Genomic DNA, 17,537 nt, shown 5'->3' with positions numbered 1-17,537 from the left:
TACAGGAATACACAATAGATGTTTTCTTCCGTCAGAGATGGAAGGATGAGAGATTAAAGTTTAAGGGCCCAATGAATATTCTTCGATTGAACAACTTAATGGCCAGCAAAATCTGGACTCCAGATACATTTTTTCACAATGGGAAGAAGTCAGTGGCTCATAACATGACAATGCCAAACAAGCTTCTACGAATCCAAGATGATGGGACTCTCTTGTACACCATGAGGTAAGTCTTTTCATCTATTGTCTACTTAAGCTATTTCTTGTTGTGATTATTCAAGATAACCACTTGGTTCCACTAGTACTCTCCTTTGTTTAATTTCTCTCCCAGCAGAAGGAAAGCTGGGAAAACACGTTTTGTTTCCAGTTTTGTTACAAGTCTGTTGGCTTGATTATGAGTTGTCAGTTTTCCTACATGTTTCTCAGATTTCACATCTCTGTAATGTATTAGAAGATACTGACCACCTGCATAAAGCGCTTTGAGACCTTCAGATGGAAATCACGGTGTAAGAATTGTTAAGAATACTCAAAGTTTACCAACTCCATCTTAGAACAATTAAAATAGTGTATTTTAATTGCTTGCTACTGCACCTATTGTACCAAACACGAGCTCTTAAGCAAATTTATTATTAAGATCAGTGGCAATAAAAAATAAAGAAGAAGAAAGGGTTAAAAAGGCCTCGAATTCTTTCCAGCAAGAACTACAGGGAAAATATGTCTTACTCTGTAATAAATCTTTGTTTATATCTAATTACAATATTTTACATAGAGTTTTAATTTTTGCGTCCTGTGCATGATTAGCAGCTAAGGTAAACATTTAGATGGTAAAATGTGTTAAATTTGCTTATAAAATAATTTTTGAAAAATGATATCATGTTTGCATAAGCATAAGTAACAGTTTTGTAAGACTGATTTATTCTGTGATTACTCTTCTTGCAATGATGTTACCTATATGAGTTTTCTGGAAAATTTTTATCCAAACTTCCAGAAATGTTTGACTTAGTTTCTTTCTTTTTCTTTGAGAATATTTAATAAATTGAATTTGTTGTAAATGTAGGCTTAAAATTCCCAGGCTAAGGAAGATATAAAATGTGAGCTGTAAAGCAAGCATGAACTGTGCATTTTTTTCCATGCAGCAATAACATCATCTCTTAAGCCTGATTTACTACACAACACTCTTATAGTATTGAGTGTTGATGGGTAGACTGCTAATAATGTTGAATGATGTGGTGGTTGGAGACGTTCAGAAAGGTTTGCTGGAAATAAACAGAGACCCCCATTTATAGTATTTTTGCTTGGCTCAAATCAATATTTGCACTTGTATTTGTATAAATTGACTGAAATTCTCTTCCTCCAGAAGGCATTATAATCATATGCAATAAATAATAAGAAATACTGTTTGAAAACATTATGAAGATTTTTTTAGAAAACATAAGATGGGTCATGTCAGCTAGAATTAACTAAGCATTTTCCTGACTTTTAAGTATGTTGCTTCTGAGGTTATGAGATTAATGTGTAAACTGTTGTCATTGCCTAGATTTTTAACAGCCATTTTAATCTGTATATTTAAAATCATAGTGTGATTTATATCGGGGGCTCATGCAGTTCTTTCACCTTCAGCTGTTTGCTGACTCATCTCTCTCTCTGCCCCTTGACTTCACTCTTCTGTGAAGCGGGGGAATAGTAATATGTAATATTTTGGGGTGGAAGGGTGGGAAAACATAGTGGGGAATACAGTGACTGTGAACCACTGGGAGTACAGGAGGATGTAGCTGATTTTTGAGGCTGGATGAAGAGGAATGAAGACATCCAGAAAAAAAATCTCTAGCCAGAGAAGATTTACAAGATAGGAAGGAGAAACAGAGTTTTGTTACGTTTGTTTGTTTGTTTGAATTAAAAATAATAAGAAAGAAAAGTCTGTCAAAACCCTTCTTCAAACTTTTAATTTTTTTTTTTCTTAACCCTATATTTGATACTGGGATATTGGTGGGATTTTTTCACAAAATAAGCAAAAGTGAGTGGATTATTAACATACTGTCATGATTATATATACATAAAAATAATAATAGCAAGTAACATAGAGAATGAGTAATATTGGCAATCTTTTGAAAGAACACAAATGGGGTTTTGTCTATGTCTTCCACATCTTCAATTCAAACAAAAAAAAAAAAAAGCCCCAGGAAACTATAGAGCACAGTCCTTTGGCAAATTAACTGCATTTATGTGCTTTTGTGATGAGTCTTTGAGAGCCATATAATCACACATGTACCTCAGAATATTGTGAGAAGAAAATGACTGTTCTTGGCAACCTGCAGTTACGTGGTTACATAACTTATATTTTCATTTAAATGGCCTTTGCTCTTGGTTTTGAGGTCAGCTCTTTCAAGTTTTTGATGTGATAAGTCAATGCCTTCCAAAGGAACACATAAAAGGGAAGAAGCAAGAGCTGATTTAAATTTTAATTAGTTTAATGTAACATTTCAATTTCATCTCCTAAACCAGCATGAACTCTGTTCATTTCTGTTGAAGTGATTTTCTTGTGCTGTTAACTGACTTAAATGCATAGTGGTCTTTTGCCTTTTAGGCTTACAGTCCAAGCTGAATGTCCAATGCACTTGGAGGACTTCCCTATGGATGCTCACTCATGCCCATTGAAATTTGGCAGCTGTAAGTATATAATAAGTATAGCCCTTGGTTAATGAACATCTAACATTGCTTACCGTCACTTTGTTTCAGCAAGTTGTTATATGAGAGGTTTAAACACAAAATGGTACTTTTTAAAAGGTTTGTAACCTGATATATCAAAATCTCTTCATGTGGTGTCTTCTAATGTATTTTAAAGCTTTCTTGACTCCGGTTAACAATAACCTAGTTCAGCTCAGCACTGCAGTGATCTACTTTATTCCAGTGTTGAAACCATACCAATGAATGCAGACCTGCATGCATGTAGCCCATGTAGTATTAGTGAAGAGCAGATTAAAGACTTCAAATAATGGGTTGGGTTTGGTGGTTTTTTGGTTGGGTTTTTTTTTCATTTATTGAAACACTTACTTTCTCTATATTCTTGGTGATACTTGTTTTTACATTCTTCGTTAATGAAGACAACAACAACTGGCTTCTTGTGATAGAAAATTTCACTCATTAGCATATCTGCATGTTATAGATAGGTGAACTTTGATCTCAGTAGTATTACTTTAACAGCAGCCTAACTCCATTTACCTACACTACAGCCTTTCTTCTACTTCTTCATGAATTAGAATCACATTATATTTATTTCCTGGATTTTGTACACTGGAAGGTTTTCTTTTTTTCTTTGACTGCAGTCTACATTCTCTGCTGGGCCCAGGAAAGCGAATGTTTTTTTTAGGAAACCAGTTAATACCTTTAAATTCTGGCTCATTTTACATCACAGGTTACAAAACAGGTGGTAAACTGCCACTAAGGACATCATTAACCAGATGAACATTGTCAGAGCGCTATGCACACTCTCTCCATAATCCTGGCATACTTCTTTTCCTTGGAGTTTGGAGCAAATTAAACTAAGCCTGTGTTTCTGATGATGCTTCCACACTAGAGGGAAAGCTTAGCTATGGAGATAAAAGATCATTAGTACTACTAATATTTGTATCATGGAGTCTTACCCACCCCTAAATATTTTATGTATAATACATAATACAGCTTAACTAACTAATACCAGAGATGTTAGCTGAAATCATCTACTATCTAATACTATTTATATATATGTGCACAGCAAAGTATTTTTGATTTATAAGGTATGGTAAGAAAAAAGACTAATATGTAGCCTTATTTGGTTGGGTCTTTTTTGCTTACTAATTTGTTTTGTTCTGTGCCCATGGTTTCTGGTTTTCTAGTAAGAAGGAAAATTAAAACTGTGAGAAATGTGATTTTAGAAAATCTGTCTTTCATTTCCCTCATAGTCACTTGTGCTCCAGTCTGTTGGCACATTCAGGGGACTCATTTCTGTTCGTTTAGAATGGCTTCACACTCATTTCTTTACTGAGAACTCATTTCTAGACTACTATGCATTTTTCAGCTTTTATTCTGGGCTAGAATTTGACTGATGAATAGTGGTAAAAATAAGCAGGAATCCTGAGGATTTTGGTTTAGCTGTGACAAATTTGCCAGTGATGTATATTTGTCGCAGCTCTTCATATGCTGCTACTCTTACATTGCTAGGAGGATCACCAGCCTGTATGAATGCCTGCTTGGTTTTTGGGGTTTTTTTTAATACATAGGAGAAAAGCCAAACAAACTGAACATATTGGAGAAACTGTAGCTTAATAGATTGCCTTTCTTTATCCTTATCACAAAGTCTAGCTAACAGTGGGGAGAATGGGGACAAATCAGCAGTTGGCAATACTGCTGGTTTGCATTAAAGCAGAGGTCTTCTTGCAGGAAGCTGGAAAGATGGAATTGAAGTGTTAAAAATCTCTATACGCTACCCACCTGCTAGATTTTGTTAGTCATGCAATTTATGGCTACTTGCATGAAGAAGCTTCTTTCTGGGCCTCCAGAGATTTCTCAAGCGAAAATGTTTGCAGCCCAACAGAAATGAAATGTTGCCCTTCCCTTCCCTTCCTTTCCCTTTCTTTTTCCTTTCTTTTTATTTTCTTCTCCCCCCCCAATACAGTTATAGTATAAGACTTAAAATGTACTTGTGTCAGTCAATCAAGCTGAACACAAAGTTTCTTCCATCAGTGGTTTACCACTTTCCTTTCATTTTCCATTTGTTAGTAGGGTATTAGACTGGAAAAACTAGCAGCACATACTTAATTATTTTCTTTCTTACTTACGGGAGAGGCATTGATGCTATTTAAAATACAGTGTTGATTTACTTTCATTCTAGTTTATTTTGACAGACCACAGGCTAAATGCATGCACTGAGACAGTCTGCTGAATGTTAGTGTGTCCCACAAAAAGATGTCAAAGAGTAAAATTTAAGAGGGTACATAGGGCAAGGCACAGAGCAATTACAAGTTTGATAAGAGCGTTATTACTGAACCTGGCTTCCCATGTTTAGGTATGAATTTCAGCTGATAATAAAATGCTTGTGTTACACTCCCAAAGTGGAGAGTGGGGACAATAGAAAGTCAGAACAGTGTAGGAATGAATTTTCAGAAATGTGCATCCTAAATCTTGCACACGGATGCTTTTTTCATCTGGTTTACAGGAGTTTTAGGATACAGATAATATCTAATCTCTGACAAGTTTTTTAATAGTGTAGAAGATATGTTGTTTGTAATTTAATAGCAGTAAATTGTGGTTGATAAGATCACAAATGAGTGCCCTGTTTCCATGCTTCAATAGGCATTTACCCTACAGTAAAGCTATTTTAAATGACAAAACATATTTTTCCCATATAATTTTAAGTTTCTGGTGTTGGCTTTTTTTTTTTTTTTTTTTAGAGAAAAGCTCTTCTAATTCTATGAGTTTTTATGGAAACTGTTTAATTTAAATTTCTGACAAAATATTTTGTCTTATTTCTCACAGATGCATACACAACTTCAGAGGTGACGTACATTTGGACTTATAATGCTTCAGATTCAGTGCAGGTGGCACCAGATGGCTCAAGATTGAACCAGTATGATCTTTTAGGCCAAACAATTGGAAAAGAGACAGTTAAATCTAGTACAGGTTAGTAAGAGAGATTTTGAAGAAAAAAGCACTCAACTTGGCTGTGAAGAACATAGGCATTGCTGGTGGTGTTGGAAGGCTACTGAAAAAAACTTGCAAAATGTGCGATATTAGGCAAAGCCTACTAATGTGTGGTACAAGCAACATATAGCAGCACTTTACTGACTTTTTCAAGTTAATAAGTTAATGGTGATAGCAGAGGTGAACTTGTCTCCAGTAACTGTTTTTTAAGGCTGTATCTGGAGCTTAGCCTTGAATCCTAACTTTTTTAACTCAAGACTGGGATAATGATTTAATTTCATATGGTAAATGACACTTTTTGTCTATTAAATGGTGAAGCATGCAAATTTCAACCATTTTTCCCTTCCATGATGTTTTTGGCTTTAAACACTGGGTTGTGCTACCAGACTCTAGACTGTGTTCCTGCATGAGTCAGGCTGTGATGGACGCCCATGATTGCCTTCTGACTGAGATTAAGTTCTCAGGGTGCCTTTTTGTGAACACGGAATGTTGCTCATGTGCAGAAGCCTGGAAGACTGAATCTCTTGTCAGGGCATACAGAGTTCCTGTAAGTTCCTGAACACTAATATCCCCTAGAGCTCAGTGGGAATAAGATGTAGTTGTGCTCAAAATCTTTCTTATATTCTGTAGGACATTTCCTACTACAAAATATGTTCTGTGCAATTTGACCCTAGCACGTTTGGTTCACATAAATGTACCATACTCTTTTTACCAAAGAAATGGACTTCCTTAAGATGATAACCTTTTGTTTCATTGTATTTTGTTTGTTTGTGGCTCCTAGGTGAATATACAGTAATGACGGCTCATTTTCACTTGAAGAGAAAAATTGGTTATTTTGTCATTCAGACTTACTTGCCCTGTATCATGACTGTGATTCTCTCTCAAGTGTCATTCTGGCTGAACAGAGAATCTGTACCTGCCAGGACAGTTTTCGGTGAGTATACTGAGTAGCATTAGCTGTGTTTGCAACAGATGAAGCTGTTAGGAAGCATTTCAGAAGTATGCTTGGTAAAGGCCTTTTTCATTCAAGCTGGTGTGACTGTAGAGAGTGATACTCTTTCTAGTCCAAATAGGTTTCAACTACAGCTCACAGATCTCCTAAGAATCCCAAAGTTTTTCGAAATTAGTGCATATGAGAGAACTGCCCATATATCCGTGACTCTTTTGAGAGGAAAAAGTTTTCACAGAATAGAAAAAGACAATAACGTTTCTATTTAAAAAGTGAATTTAGATTATTTTCTGAAATGTCTTTCTTACCTTGATATTATCCAAATAATATTTTGGTTCTTGGTGGATAAGCACATTTCTAAATATATTTTTTAAATTAAGCAATTTAAGTTTGAATTTCTTGAATTATTTGAATGTGTTAAACTTCGCAAGCTGCAGTTGTTTAAAATTAACCCTATTCTGGGGGTCTGGGCAAAAACCTTCCCACTAATTCAAATTGGATTGTACTACAAGGCAATGAACAGCATCAGCAGTGCAAAATAATGTTGTTTCTTTTACAGTAAGGTTTTGCTTTCTTCTTTATTAAAGCAAAGTAGCAAATGTTTTTCTTATTTGCATAACCTAAAGTTATTTTAATTTGTTTGCTTTTAAGGAAAAAGAGAGAAAGCACAGTGAAAGAGAGAAAGCAATGTCTGTGTGAAATCTGCCATCAGAAATGCTGCATAAATCATATGATTTGTCATCAGTAAACACTATGTATTCTTCAAAAAATAGGTCAAACTCCCTGTCTCTCCTGGTAGAGAAAATGCCACACAAAGCATTGTGAAAATTGTAGGTTTGAATATGAGCCTTATTGAAGTCAAGTGAAATGGATCATTGGTTTTAATGGGACCAGAATTCTACCACATTTTCTGAGGCAGTTATCAGGCAGATTTTTTTTTTTCTTTCTTTTTTCAAAATCTTCTCTGAATGTGTCCATTTCTTCTTATCAAAATTCACATTCCTATTTTCCAGCCTTGCAAGTATACTGTCAAATCCTTCTTTATCTCTGACTTTGCCCCTTGTACTCCCTCCTGTACATTTAAGACAGTGTAACTGGTCTGTCCAAAAAAAGTCTCACATCTTCTTTTCCTAAAATGCACTTTCTGTTACTGTGTCATCAGTAACAAGGCACTACATCAGTAACAAGGCATTAGGATAGTTTATCTGGAATGTTGTGTCCCTTCCTGCACACCTTTCTTCCTGATTTTTTTTTTTTTAATTTATGGTGTTTTCTTTGGAAATAAGTAATATCTGCATGGCAGCCTGCTGCTTTACTCTCCTGGGGGTTTAGCATAATATGGATAATAAACTGTGTCCTGGTTCAGGATGTCTTGAGGGAACTGGGTAGGATGGCTGCAAGAAGAGAATGACACCACCCAGTGACATAAAATCTAAAATATGTATACTAAGCACAATGGGTATATTGAGGAGATAGTAATTTCTATGCTAGTATTTTATTTCTGCCACACAAACATGCCCCTCATGCACCAGTCAGGGTTCCATCCCATCCAGGCCAGCTTAGACTGGCACCCTGCACCTAGGGAGCAAGACGTCCAGGCTCTGTCTGATGGAGCAGACTAGCCCCTGCATGCAGCATTTCCACCTTGGGCTTAGCCTTTGGCATTTGGTTGGATGTCCCCTGAGGAGCTATTTCTTAATGTTCTTTTACATTCTAGATGAAATTGTCAGGCTAAGATGCTGGTGGCTTCTCTAATCACATAGCCCCAGGCGAATCTCCTAGTCTTTCTCCATACCTACTGGAAGCAATTGTCACTGCACCACTGCACTTCGACCAGCAGGTCGAAGGAGGTGATCCTTCCCCTCTACTCTGCTCTCGTGAGACCTTACAGGGAGTACTGTGTGCAGTTCTGGTGTCCTCAACATAAGAAGGACATGGAGCTGTTGGAGTGAGTCCAGAGGAGGGCCACAAGGATGGCGAGGGGACTGGAGCACCTCCTGTATGAAGACAGGCTGGGAAAGTTGGGGCTGTTCAGCCTGGAGAAGAGAAGGCTGCGTGGAGACCTCATAGCAGCCTTCCAGTATCTGAAGCGGGCCTACGAGGATGCTGGAGAGGGACTCTTCATCAGGGACTGTAGTGATAGGACACGGAGTAACGGGTTTAAACCAAAACAGGGGAAGTTCAGGTTAGATACAAGGAAGAAGTTCTTCACTGTGAGGGTGGCGAGGCACTGGAACAGGTTGCCCAAAGAAGTGGTGAATGCTCCATCCCTGGCAGTGTTCAAGGACAGGTTGGACAGAGCCTTGGGCAACATGGTCTAGTGTGAGGTGTCCCTGCCCATGGTAGGGGGGTTGGAACTAAATGATCTTAAGGTCCTTTCCAACCCAAACCATTCTATGATTCTATATTTTCTGATACTCTTCTGGTCTCCTGCCTAAATGTCTTAACAAAAGTGTGAAGTTAGCTACAGTTTCATAGCAAAGTTCATCTATTGCTTCTTACTGTTTTCTGCCTCTTACTGAATTAATCTTGGCAATTAAAGTTGGGCAGGTATACTCAAGATCTCATTTGGGTGGTACTTTCAGGTGTACTCCACCAGTGACACATGAAGCCCATACTACAGCTAAATTAATAAAATAAGCTACTTTCAGCAGGAAACATAAAACTTGCAGGAGATTTTACTTTACATTTTTATTGATCATACTTAATTTTTAGTTTTTATATGGAGTTGTTGCTAGATATTCATCTTTGCATTGTATAATAAATGTATAGATATAACAATAATATATTCTACATAATATATAAATATAATAATTTCCTGGGTATATGGATATAATAGTATAGCAATAATTAATGTATAAATATTAAATTATGATTAAGTGGAAAGTATTAGTTTTGATAAAGTGTTTTTCAGAATAAATGAGAAATTTATTTCAAGTATCTTCTTGAGCGCTACCAAGTCCTGGAAAGGACTAACTTCTGGAGTACTGTTCCTTTCAAAGAAACATAACTCCCAGATATTCAAAGCAGCACTTAGCATTTATTATTTAATGTTTGAAAGAAGTTATTTTTCTTTCCCCTTTCTATTCTCTTGCAATGTAGTTTCAAGTTCTAGGGTACCATTAAGGGCTTGGTAGAATGAGGCTATTTTTGTAATTGAGCTCCTTAATCCCTTTCCTTTATGGCATCTATTTAATATTGTTGACCTAAGCTATCCCAAATGAATTATGGACTGATGTTACATTGTTTCAACTTTGCTTTAAATTATTGGAAGAAAAAAGTTTTATCATCATTAATTAAGTCTTGAATGTGTTTTCTCTAGCAGATAAATTTGAAAAGCATTTGATTGCATTTTTAACGAAGAGGAATGAGCCTGGTTCATAATGCCTTCATTTGTTGCAAGATTACAATCTGTTTCATTTAGTAATGTGTTTATTGTTACGCATTTAGTGTCAGCAATATTAGCAAAACTAATCTTGTGCAGCTTATTGAATTCTCCATTTTTAATGGTCATAACATTTAAAAGCATCACATGTATTTGAATAGCAGCACTAAAGGCAGGTGACAGAAAAATCAGAAATTAGTTTTCTTAGTGCTATAATTATCTATGTGGTTTAACTCACGCAGAGTAGGAATGAGAATGTTAAAAGGAATGTAGTTAGAGATATATATGTATATATTCTTTGATACCCAAAGCAGGCAAGAACAAAAATTAGGAGTTGTATTATTTTCTAGTACATTATCCAAGATGCAGAATATTAAATTCACATAGCTATGTTCTTTTGTCAGAACTGTGTTCTCTGTGATCATTTTATTTTTATGCTGCATTCCTGTCTCCGTGTTTTGCTTGTTCTTGGTTTATCTTTTCTGAACCTGTATTAATTACTGTACATTTTGAAGCAAAAAGCCATTTAGACCTGAAATAGGCAGACTATGTACAAGTACAGTAAGCGGAACCTAAGAAAAGTACAGATTTGCTCTCTGGTTATTTTTACATGGTAATTGAATAACGTAGACCTTTCATTTTGAACAATTCTATATAGACAAATTATATTTTCCTGTTCTGTTGAAAAAAAATCTCAACTCTCCTTATTTGCTTCTCCTTTTACATGTTGCTGATGATCATTTGTGCCTTTAGAGTTATCCCAGCACTCAAAACTGTCAGTCTATAATTTCTTAATTGAGAATTTCTGCCAACTGTAGGTGTAATACTAGTGGTAGGCAGTGGGCAAGCATACCTGGAAAACTGTAGACCTTAGAGACTGAGGTGGCTGCAAACAAACTAATATGTCTTCTCACCTCAGTGGTGTGTCAAGACAGTAGCTCATGTTCCAGTAGTGGCATAATGATATGTAATTTTTACTGGAGTTAGAGTAAATAGCGCTTACTGTTCGGCTTTGGTTATTGTCTTGGTTTAAGCCCAGCTGGTAACTCAGAACCACGCAGCCAATCACTCACCCGCCCCCTTCTCCCCAGCAAGATGGGATGGGGAGGCGAATCGACAGAATGTAAACCCCATGGTTGAGATAAGAACAGTCCAGTAACTAAACTAGAATACAAAACTAATACTGCTACCACTAATAATGATAAGGGAAATAACAAGGGGAGAGAATACAGTTGCTCACCACCCACCAACCGATAGCAGCCTGACCCGAGCAGTGACCTGGGCCTTCCAGGTAACTCCCTCCAGTTTATATACCGGGCATGACGTGCAGTGGTATGGAATACCCCTTTGGCTAGTTTGGGTCAGGTGTTCTGCTTCTACTTCTTCCCGGCTTCCTGTGCCCCTCCTCACTGGCAGAGCGTGAGACTGATAAGTCCTTGATCGGGGTAAGCATTACTTAGCAACAACTAAAACACTGGTGCTTTATCGACATTGTTCTCAGACTAAAGACAAAACACAGCACTGCACCAGCTACTCGGAAGAAGAAAAAGAACTGTTACAGCTGAACCCAGGACAATTCAGACTTATTTGCCAGTGTCTAAGCAGAATCAATCAACTCCCTTTGTATTCTATTCTCAAGTAATACATATACATTACATAAATAAAAAAGAAACAGTATGGTGTGTAGCCACAGTTATAGTATAATACTTCGAAATTACACTGTCTCCAGAATTTTTAAGCTTTTGTTTAGACCTCCAGCTGTTTACTCTTGGTGTGATAAAATGAGGCAGCAATCTGTATCTTTCAAAAAGGTACAACGATCTTTTCTTTCTGCTATGTTATTTGTATTTATAAATCCATTCAGGGTTTGGACCAGGTTGAGTGATCTAATTACCTAACAAAATTTGCAATTACTGTTCAGAAAAAAGAAAGAGTGAAATAATAGAGCAATGGAATTACTCTCCTCATAGAAAAAGAGCAATTTATCAATCATTTTATATGTTCTTCAGCCACTATGTGTATCTTTGCAAAGTGTTCTGATGAAAAGATAAAATTGTGGGAAGAGTAGCATGATATTATAAGAAATGGAACACATTTTAGGCATTTTATACAAATTATTTGCGAAGCTGAAGTACCGCTTTTGTTACAGAAACGTCCTTTAGTAACTCATTATTTAGGCCTTTGGCTTTCATTTTCAAAGGAAGTGTCTGCATTCTAACATGAGAAGGCTAGGACATGATATAGTTAACTAAAATCTGTTCAAATTACAAAACTCCGTTGATACACAAGAGGTAAAATTACGGTCTAAAAGAACTTGTTCCTGTCAAGAAGTAGCCTGACTTTTTGCACGCAAATGTGGGCATAAACTAGTCATCATTACAAGATTTTAATATTTATGTGATAGCTCCTTCAATTTCCACTGAACGTTTTTAGTTAACAATTTCTAGTTTTTCGGTTTACCTCTTCTGCTGTTGTGTGGCAGTGCGCTAGACTGCTGAGTGACAGAAATTGTTTGCCCAAAGGTGGCTGTCTGACTTTAAACATATGTTGGATGGTATCCATCTGTCCTGGAATCAAAAATATGACAGAGCTGGTATTTTCCACATATATAAGTTTAGTGTCAGTTGAAAGTGTTGAATTTGGAGCCCTGGAGATGGATATCTTTTCTCCACTGAACAGATGCCACTTCAAAAGTGGCACCATAAAAAAATCCTAGGCAATCAAATAGCTCCAGAATGGATAAACCTGTAGTGATAGAAGATACTTAGCATTTATAAGCATGCACTGCTGAGAAAAAAAGTTGTATGATGTTGGGGTATATCTGTTGTCAAGTATAAAATGCTTGGTCCTCTTTGGAGAAAAGATATATCAACGGTTTATGTTTTGGATCCTTTCTAAAGACAAATTGATGGCTGGACGTGGTCTCTTACAAGGTGATACGTGGCCATGTCCTTCTGGCACATGTTAAGTGCCACATCTGCTACAGAAGATAGTTCTGGACATGATTATAAACTGGTCTTTCTACATCAGAGGGAGATATCATGCAGTCTTTAGATAGCCTGTTTAATTATTTAGGCTCTTCGGAGTAGTATATGATTTAGGGGAGAAGATTGTTTTTCTCTAATTGTTTGGCTACCTCATTGTAGGAGGTCAATCTACTCGCTGGGTTTTATACCGATTTTAGTTCACCAGTATTATGAATTAGATAGTGGAAAGAGGAATGTTTTTGATCTGGTCCGTGTATGGGGTTTAAGTTAAATCTTTGTGAAATAAATGTGTTTTGTTTTAAAAGTTGACCATATTCTTCCACATTAATAATTTTTCAGTCCTATTGGGTTTAGCAGTGACAAGGAGGCAGGTTATTCCATTCAGTCCATTTTTGTAAAGAAGACTTCATAATACTGATTTTTAAAATTAACTATACTGTGCAAAATCATCTGTCTTTTGACTGAAGAAAACCAGCAAGTATAAAAATACTAGAGATTCCTAAACTGACAGGTTTCACAAGTGAAATTTTCTGTCCAATTTTTTTCCCACTCTGATGTTCAAGGTGCCACAGGTTAAATCACTGTGGTAGATTGAACATGACTGAATTTATAGAGTGAAAGAGGAAATGAAAGTGCATTGGCAATTGTCTGACAATGGGCTGTTTGATTAACATTTGGTTTGCAAAGTGGTGTGGTTTGCTGAACTTTTTAGAGAAATTGTCAACTGGTAGCAAGATACAACATGTAAATTCATGATGTTTTAATTGAGACTAGAAAAGGCCAGCAGTTAGTCTTAAATTAGATTTCTGAAGAAGCCAATGGGGCTTCCAGAAGATTAGTTTATTCTAAAAGGTAGGACTTAAACAGAACATTACCTTAACAACCATATATATTTACATGTGGATAAGGTCACCTTATCTCAGAGAAACAATCACTTTACTGATACTTCTATGTAATTAAAATGATTTATTTGCAGCTCAGGACCAGTGTTAAAATTTGCATGTGATAATTTCAAATGTAAGATAGAGTGCCTTTCCCTGAGGTGCTGAAAATAATTAAGCCATATGTTGTGTAAGTGTTAGGAGAGAATAAGTTCTTTACAAAATATATTGTCTGCACATTTGCATACAATATAGTGTGATAGCTGCTTCCTTTTCATTGTATAGGGCAGTAGATCCTAACAGTGTCATGGCTGATTCCAGATTAAATCCACTTCTTTAATTTATGGAGGTTGAAAAATGGCAATTAGAGAATTATGTTTGCTAAGGTGTCTGGATACTGTGTGACTCAGCAGGTTGTTTCTGTGCCTTGTTTTCCCTGCTGCACAGGCCTTTGGAAGTGTTATCAAGGGAGAGTAATGCTGAGGCTGAGTCCACTTAGCTTTGTTCTGTCATCCTGTGTAGCACCTTCAGAGATAGAGATTCTGCACAGGAGGGAAGGAAATTGCAAAGCCTAAAGAGTTCTGAGTAGGCGTAATTGCTGCCTCTCTTCCCTCTCACACAGCAGTTTAAAAATGCTTCTCTTGAAGCAGAAGGAAAATCTGAGCTAGGTCAATCCTGCAGAACCCAGGTGACAGGTTACTGACAGTGAAGGATCTGGCTTAGGAAGAGTGGCTTTACTTTCTCTTGGGAATCTTTTTACAACAATTTTATGAGTGTATAGTTGTTGAAGCTGTGATGTGCTGTTACTAATATTTCTGCCATGGCATCTGCTTTTCCTGTCATAATGGAGTGTAGGTTTGTTGATCTGTGCTAAGTATATTGCTTCATGTTGCTTTTAATTCTGGAGATGTATTTAATGGCTTGACACAAAGGAAGTAGTTCAGCTTGTCTAAGTGCGATTCAGTCTGAGGTGGGAGAACTGATTTACTTAAGGAATGGAGACTGTGTTTGTGGCTGTGCGTTTCTGCTTGCTAAAACTTGATTCAGAAAAATGTTCTTCTCTTCCTTTCCTCCTGTCTATCTTTTTCTGATTTTTTTGAGTATAATTCCTGGCTTCCTACTGGGTCCTCATTATGTACAAAATACTGTGAAGTGCTTTTAATAACTGCCACAGTGAAAAACCAATCTTCCTGGATCATCAAGTCTTGTTTTCTGACACAATACACATTTATTATAATCTAGCATTTCAAAACAATATGCTGTTCTAGAAAAAAAAATCCATGTTACCTGAATGAAAACTTTAACTATTTTATGTCTTCAACTATGTCACTGGATGGTTAGTGAGACAGGGTGCCAGACCTGCAGTTACTGCAGTGAAGCCATCCACGAAACATTAACATATTAATCATTATTACTTTAATGCTGCAAAATATTATGATTCCATTAAGGAATTGCTAATTTTTTCCCTTACCTGTCCTGATAGCTAAAAAAAAATATATATTTTCTATATCTTCTATAAGTAAAATCTTAACCTGATTAAAAAAGGGAAGTTTAGACAACAAAATTGAACGAAAGTACATCAAAGGAAACCCAAGATGCAGCTTTTGATAAGGTTCTGGCATTGCCACCAACCTAGTTAAGAAAATTTTCCACTATGTTTCACTAACATGCCATAATAATTTTTTGTTTGTTTTTTTGTTGACATTAATCCAAGTAAAATTGTTGCTGTTCTGGTTTTCCCCCCCTTGCAGGAGTCACAACTGTGTTGACAATGACAACACTGAGCATCAGTGCTCGAAATTCACTCCCCAAAGTAGCATATGCAACAGCTATGGATTGGTTTATTGCTGTTTGTTACGCATTTGTATTCTCTGCATTAATTGAATTTGCAACTGTAAATTACTTCACAAAGCGAGGATGGGCCTGGGATGGAAAAAGTGTAGTGAATGATAAGGTAAGTCCTAAGGAAATTGCCCTATTTCCAGTCAATTGCACTAAAGCAGCTGTAATACACAGTTTTGATAAAATTGGCTATATAAAAACAAATAATACATGATGTTTTAAATCAAAAGAATGTAGATGCATTTTTGGTCCTGAACAAAAATATATCTGCCCTGATGTAGCTAATCTTACTTGGTCTCAGAATTCCAGATTTATATATCAAGCACATTGTTTTTTTACATTGGGAACTGACTTGTTTCTTGACTCCTTAGGTACAACTGTTTATCTGGTTATTCAGAAAATTTAATCTAGATTGTATTGGTTGATCACTTTTTTATTATTTAATCCATTTGAGTTGGAAATAAGAAAAATATTAGAGAGACATATAATGTATATTCATTTTCCTGGTAATTAAGGATCAGAAAAAGAACTGAATGCCCATATATGTAAAAACTATTAATAACAAAATCCAGAGATTTTGAACATTTTCAGTATTCTGAATCTTATCCTTAGTAATATATGGACATTGATTTTTAAACTATTTTAAATAGCAATTTTACAAAATTCTCAGTACTTCTTCATCTATGACGCATTGATGCTCTAAGTGCGCAGAAACACAGTCATGCCTTAATTTTCTGGTATTGATAGTAGTGTAGGTGTGATAGCATGAAAAAATTTTCACCTGATAGATTTTCTCATTTCATGAACAAAATGAACTGGCGATATGCTTAAATTTGTGACAAGCTTTACAGTTGTAATTTTAATAACACATAACAACTGTTAAAGCTGACTTCTTGTTTTGACTGACTTACTATAATTTTTCCTATCCCAGTCTCTGATTCTACCAATGGAAAAGGATTTCTTCTGATAAAGTATACTCTGATTTCTGTTCTCCTTAAATTAGGTAGAATATTATTTGCTTCCTAGATGATAATATTAGATGTAAAGCAATGTTTAACTGACTGGTGGCTTCTCAGCACTTTGAATGCATAATGCACAATGCATAAAGAAGCAAAATGTTCAATTAATGGTAAAGGAGAATTAGAGGGAAAAGTACATTGTTTATAATTTCCTGTGGCTTCCATTAAGACATGAACTGTCCATAGCTTCAGGGTCTGTTCTCTCATGCTAGAAGTAGGTACAGAATCACTACAAGTTTATCAGCATGTCACAAGTCAAGCTTTTCAGATAGGCATATTACCCTGGCATTGTAATAATGTAGGGAGCCCTTATAAAATCTCTGATCATACTTTGGCTGTTCCTTCAAATTGATATAACAGTGTTGTCTCCTGATCTTAGGTGTGGCAGCTGTTTAACAGCAAGATAGCATTCCTTCCCCAGGAATGGTAAAATTATCTATTCCATGTGAAGATTTACATACAATTCACACGTCCAGTTCTCTATTTTCTTCAAACTGTCTTAACAAAGAGCTGAACTTTTAACATATTCATAGTTTCTCATACAAAAATATGGTTCATCTTTATTATGTAGGTCTCATTAATGGTTTTACAGATACCTTTTAAAAACACACTAAGTGTGTCTGAAAGCAAGGAATTATAGATCAGTTAGAGTGTTCCTCTTGTAATTTGATTTGGTAATTATTTTTGCCGAATGCATCTGTGCATCTAAAGCCAGGCTTACTCTTCACCAAATGGAGTGAAATATGCTTCCTCAGTGACAGTCATCTGTGTTCACGTTATATAGAAATTCGCATCTAA

The 17,537-nt window shown here is 36.1% G+C and overlaps 1 protein-coding gene across 3 annotated transcripts in view; it reads left to right on the top strand.

Annotated features, from left to right (window-relative positions):
• The window catches only part of GABRA2 (gamma-aminobutyric acid type A receptor subunit alpha2), a 65,456-nt gene that overhangs the window by 38,537 nt on the left and 9,382 nt on the right, over nucleotides 1-17,537 (top strand). For all 3 annotated transcript variants that reach the window (XM_030492092.1, XM_030492091.1, XM_030492090.1), the window contains exons 5-9: nucleotides 6-226; nucleotides 2,585-2,667; nucleotides 5,512-5,655; nucleotides 6,458-6,610; nucleotides 15,630-15,832. In XM_030492092.1, the coding sequence (XP_030347952.1) occupies nucleotides 6-226; nucleotides 2,585-2,667; nucleotides 5,512-5,655; nucleotides 6,458-6,610; nucleotides 15,630-15,832 (804 nt within the window). The remainder of the gene's footprint in view (nucleotides 1-5; nucleotides 227-2,584; nucleotides 2,668-5,511; nucleotides 5,656-6,457; nucleotides 6,611-15,629; nucleotides 15,833-17,537) is intronic.

This window comes from Strigops habroptila, chromosome 7, assembly GCF_004027225.2.
Source record: "Strigops habroptila isolate Jane chromosome 7, bStrHab1.2.pri, whole genome shotgun sequence".
Lineage (NCBI taxonomy): Eukaryota > Metazoa > Chordata > Aves > Psittaciformes > Psittacidae > Strigops > Strigops habroptila.
This window is presented reverse-complemented; position numbering and strand designations above follow the sequence as displayed.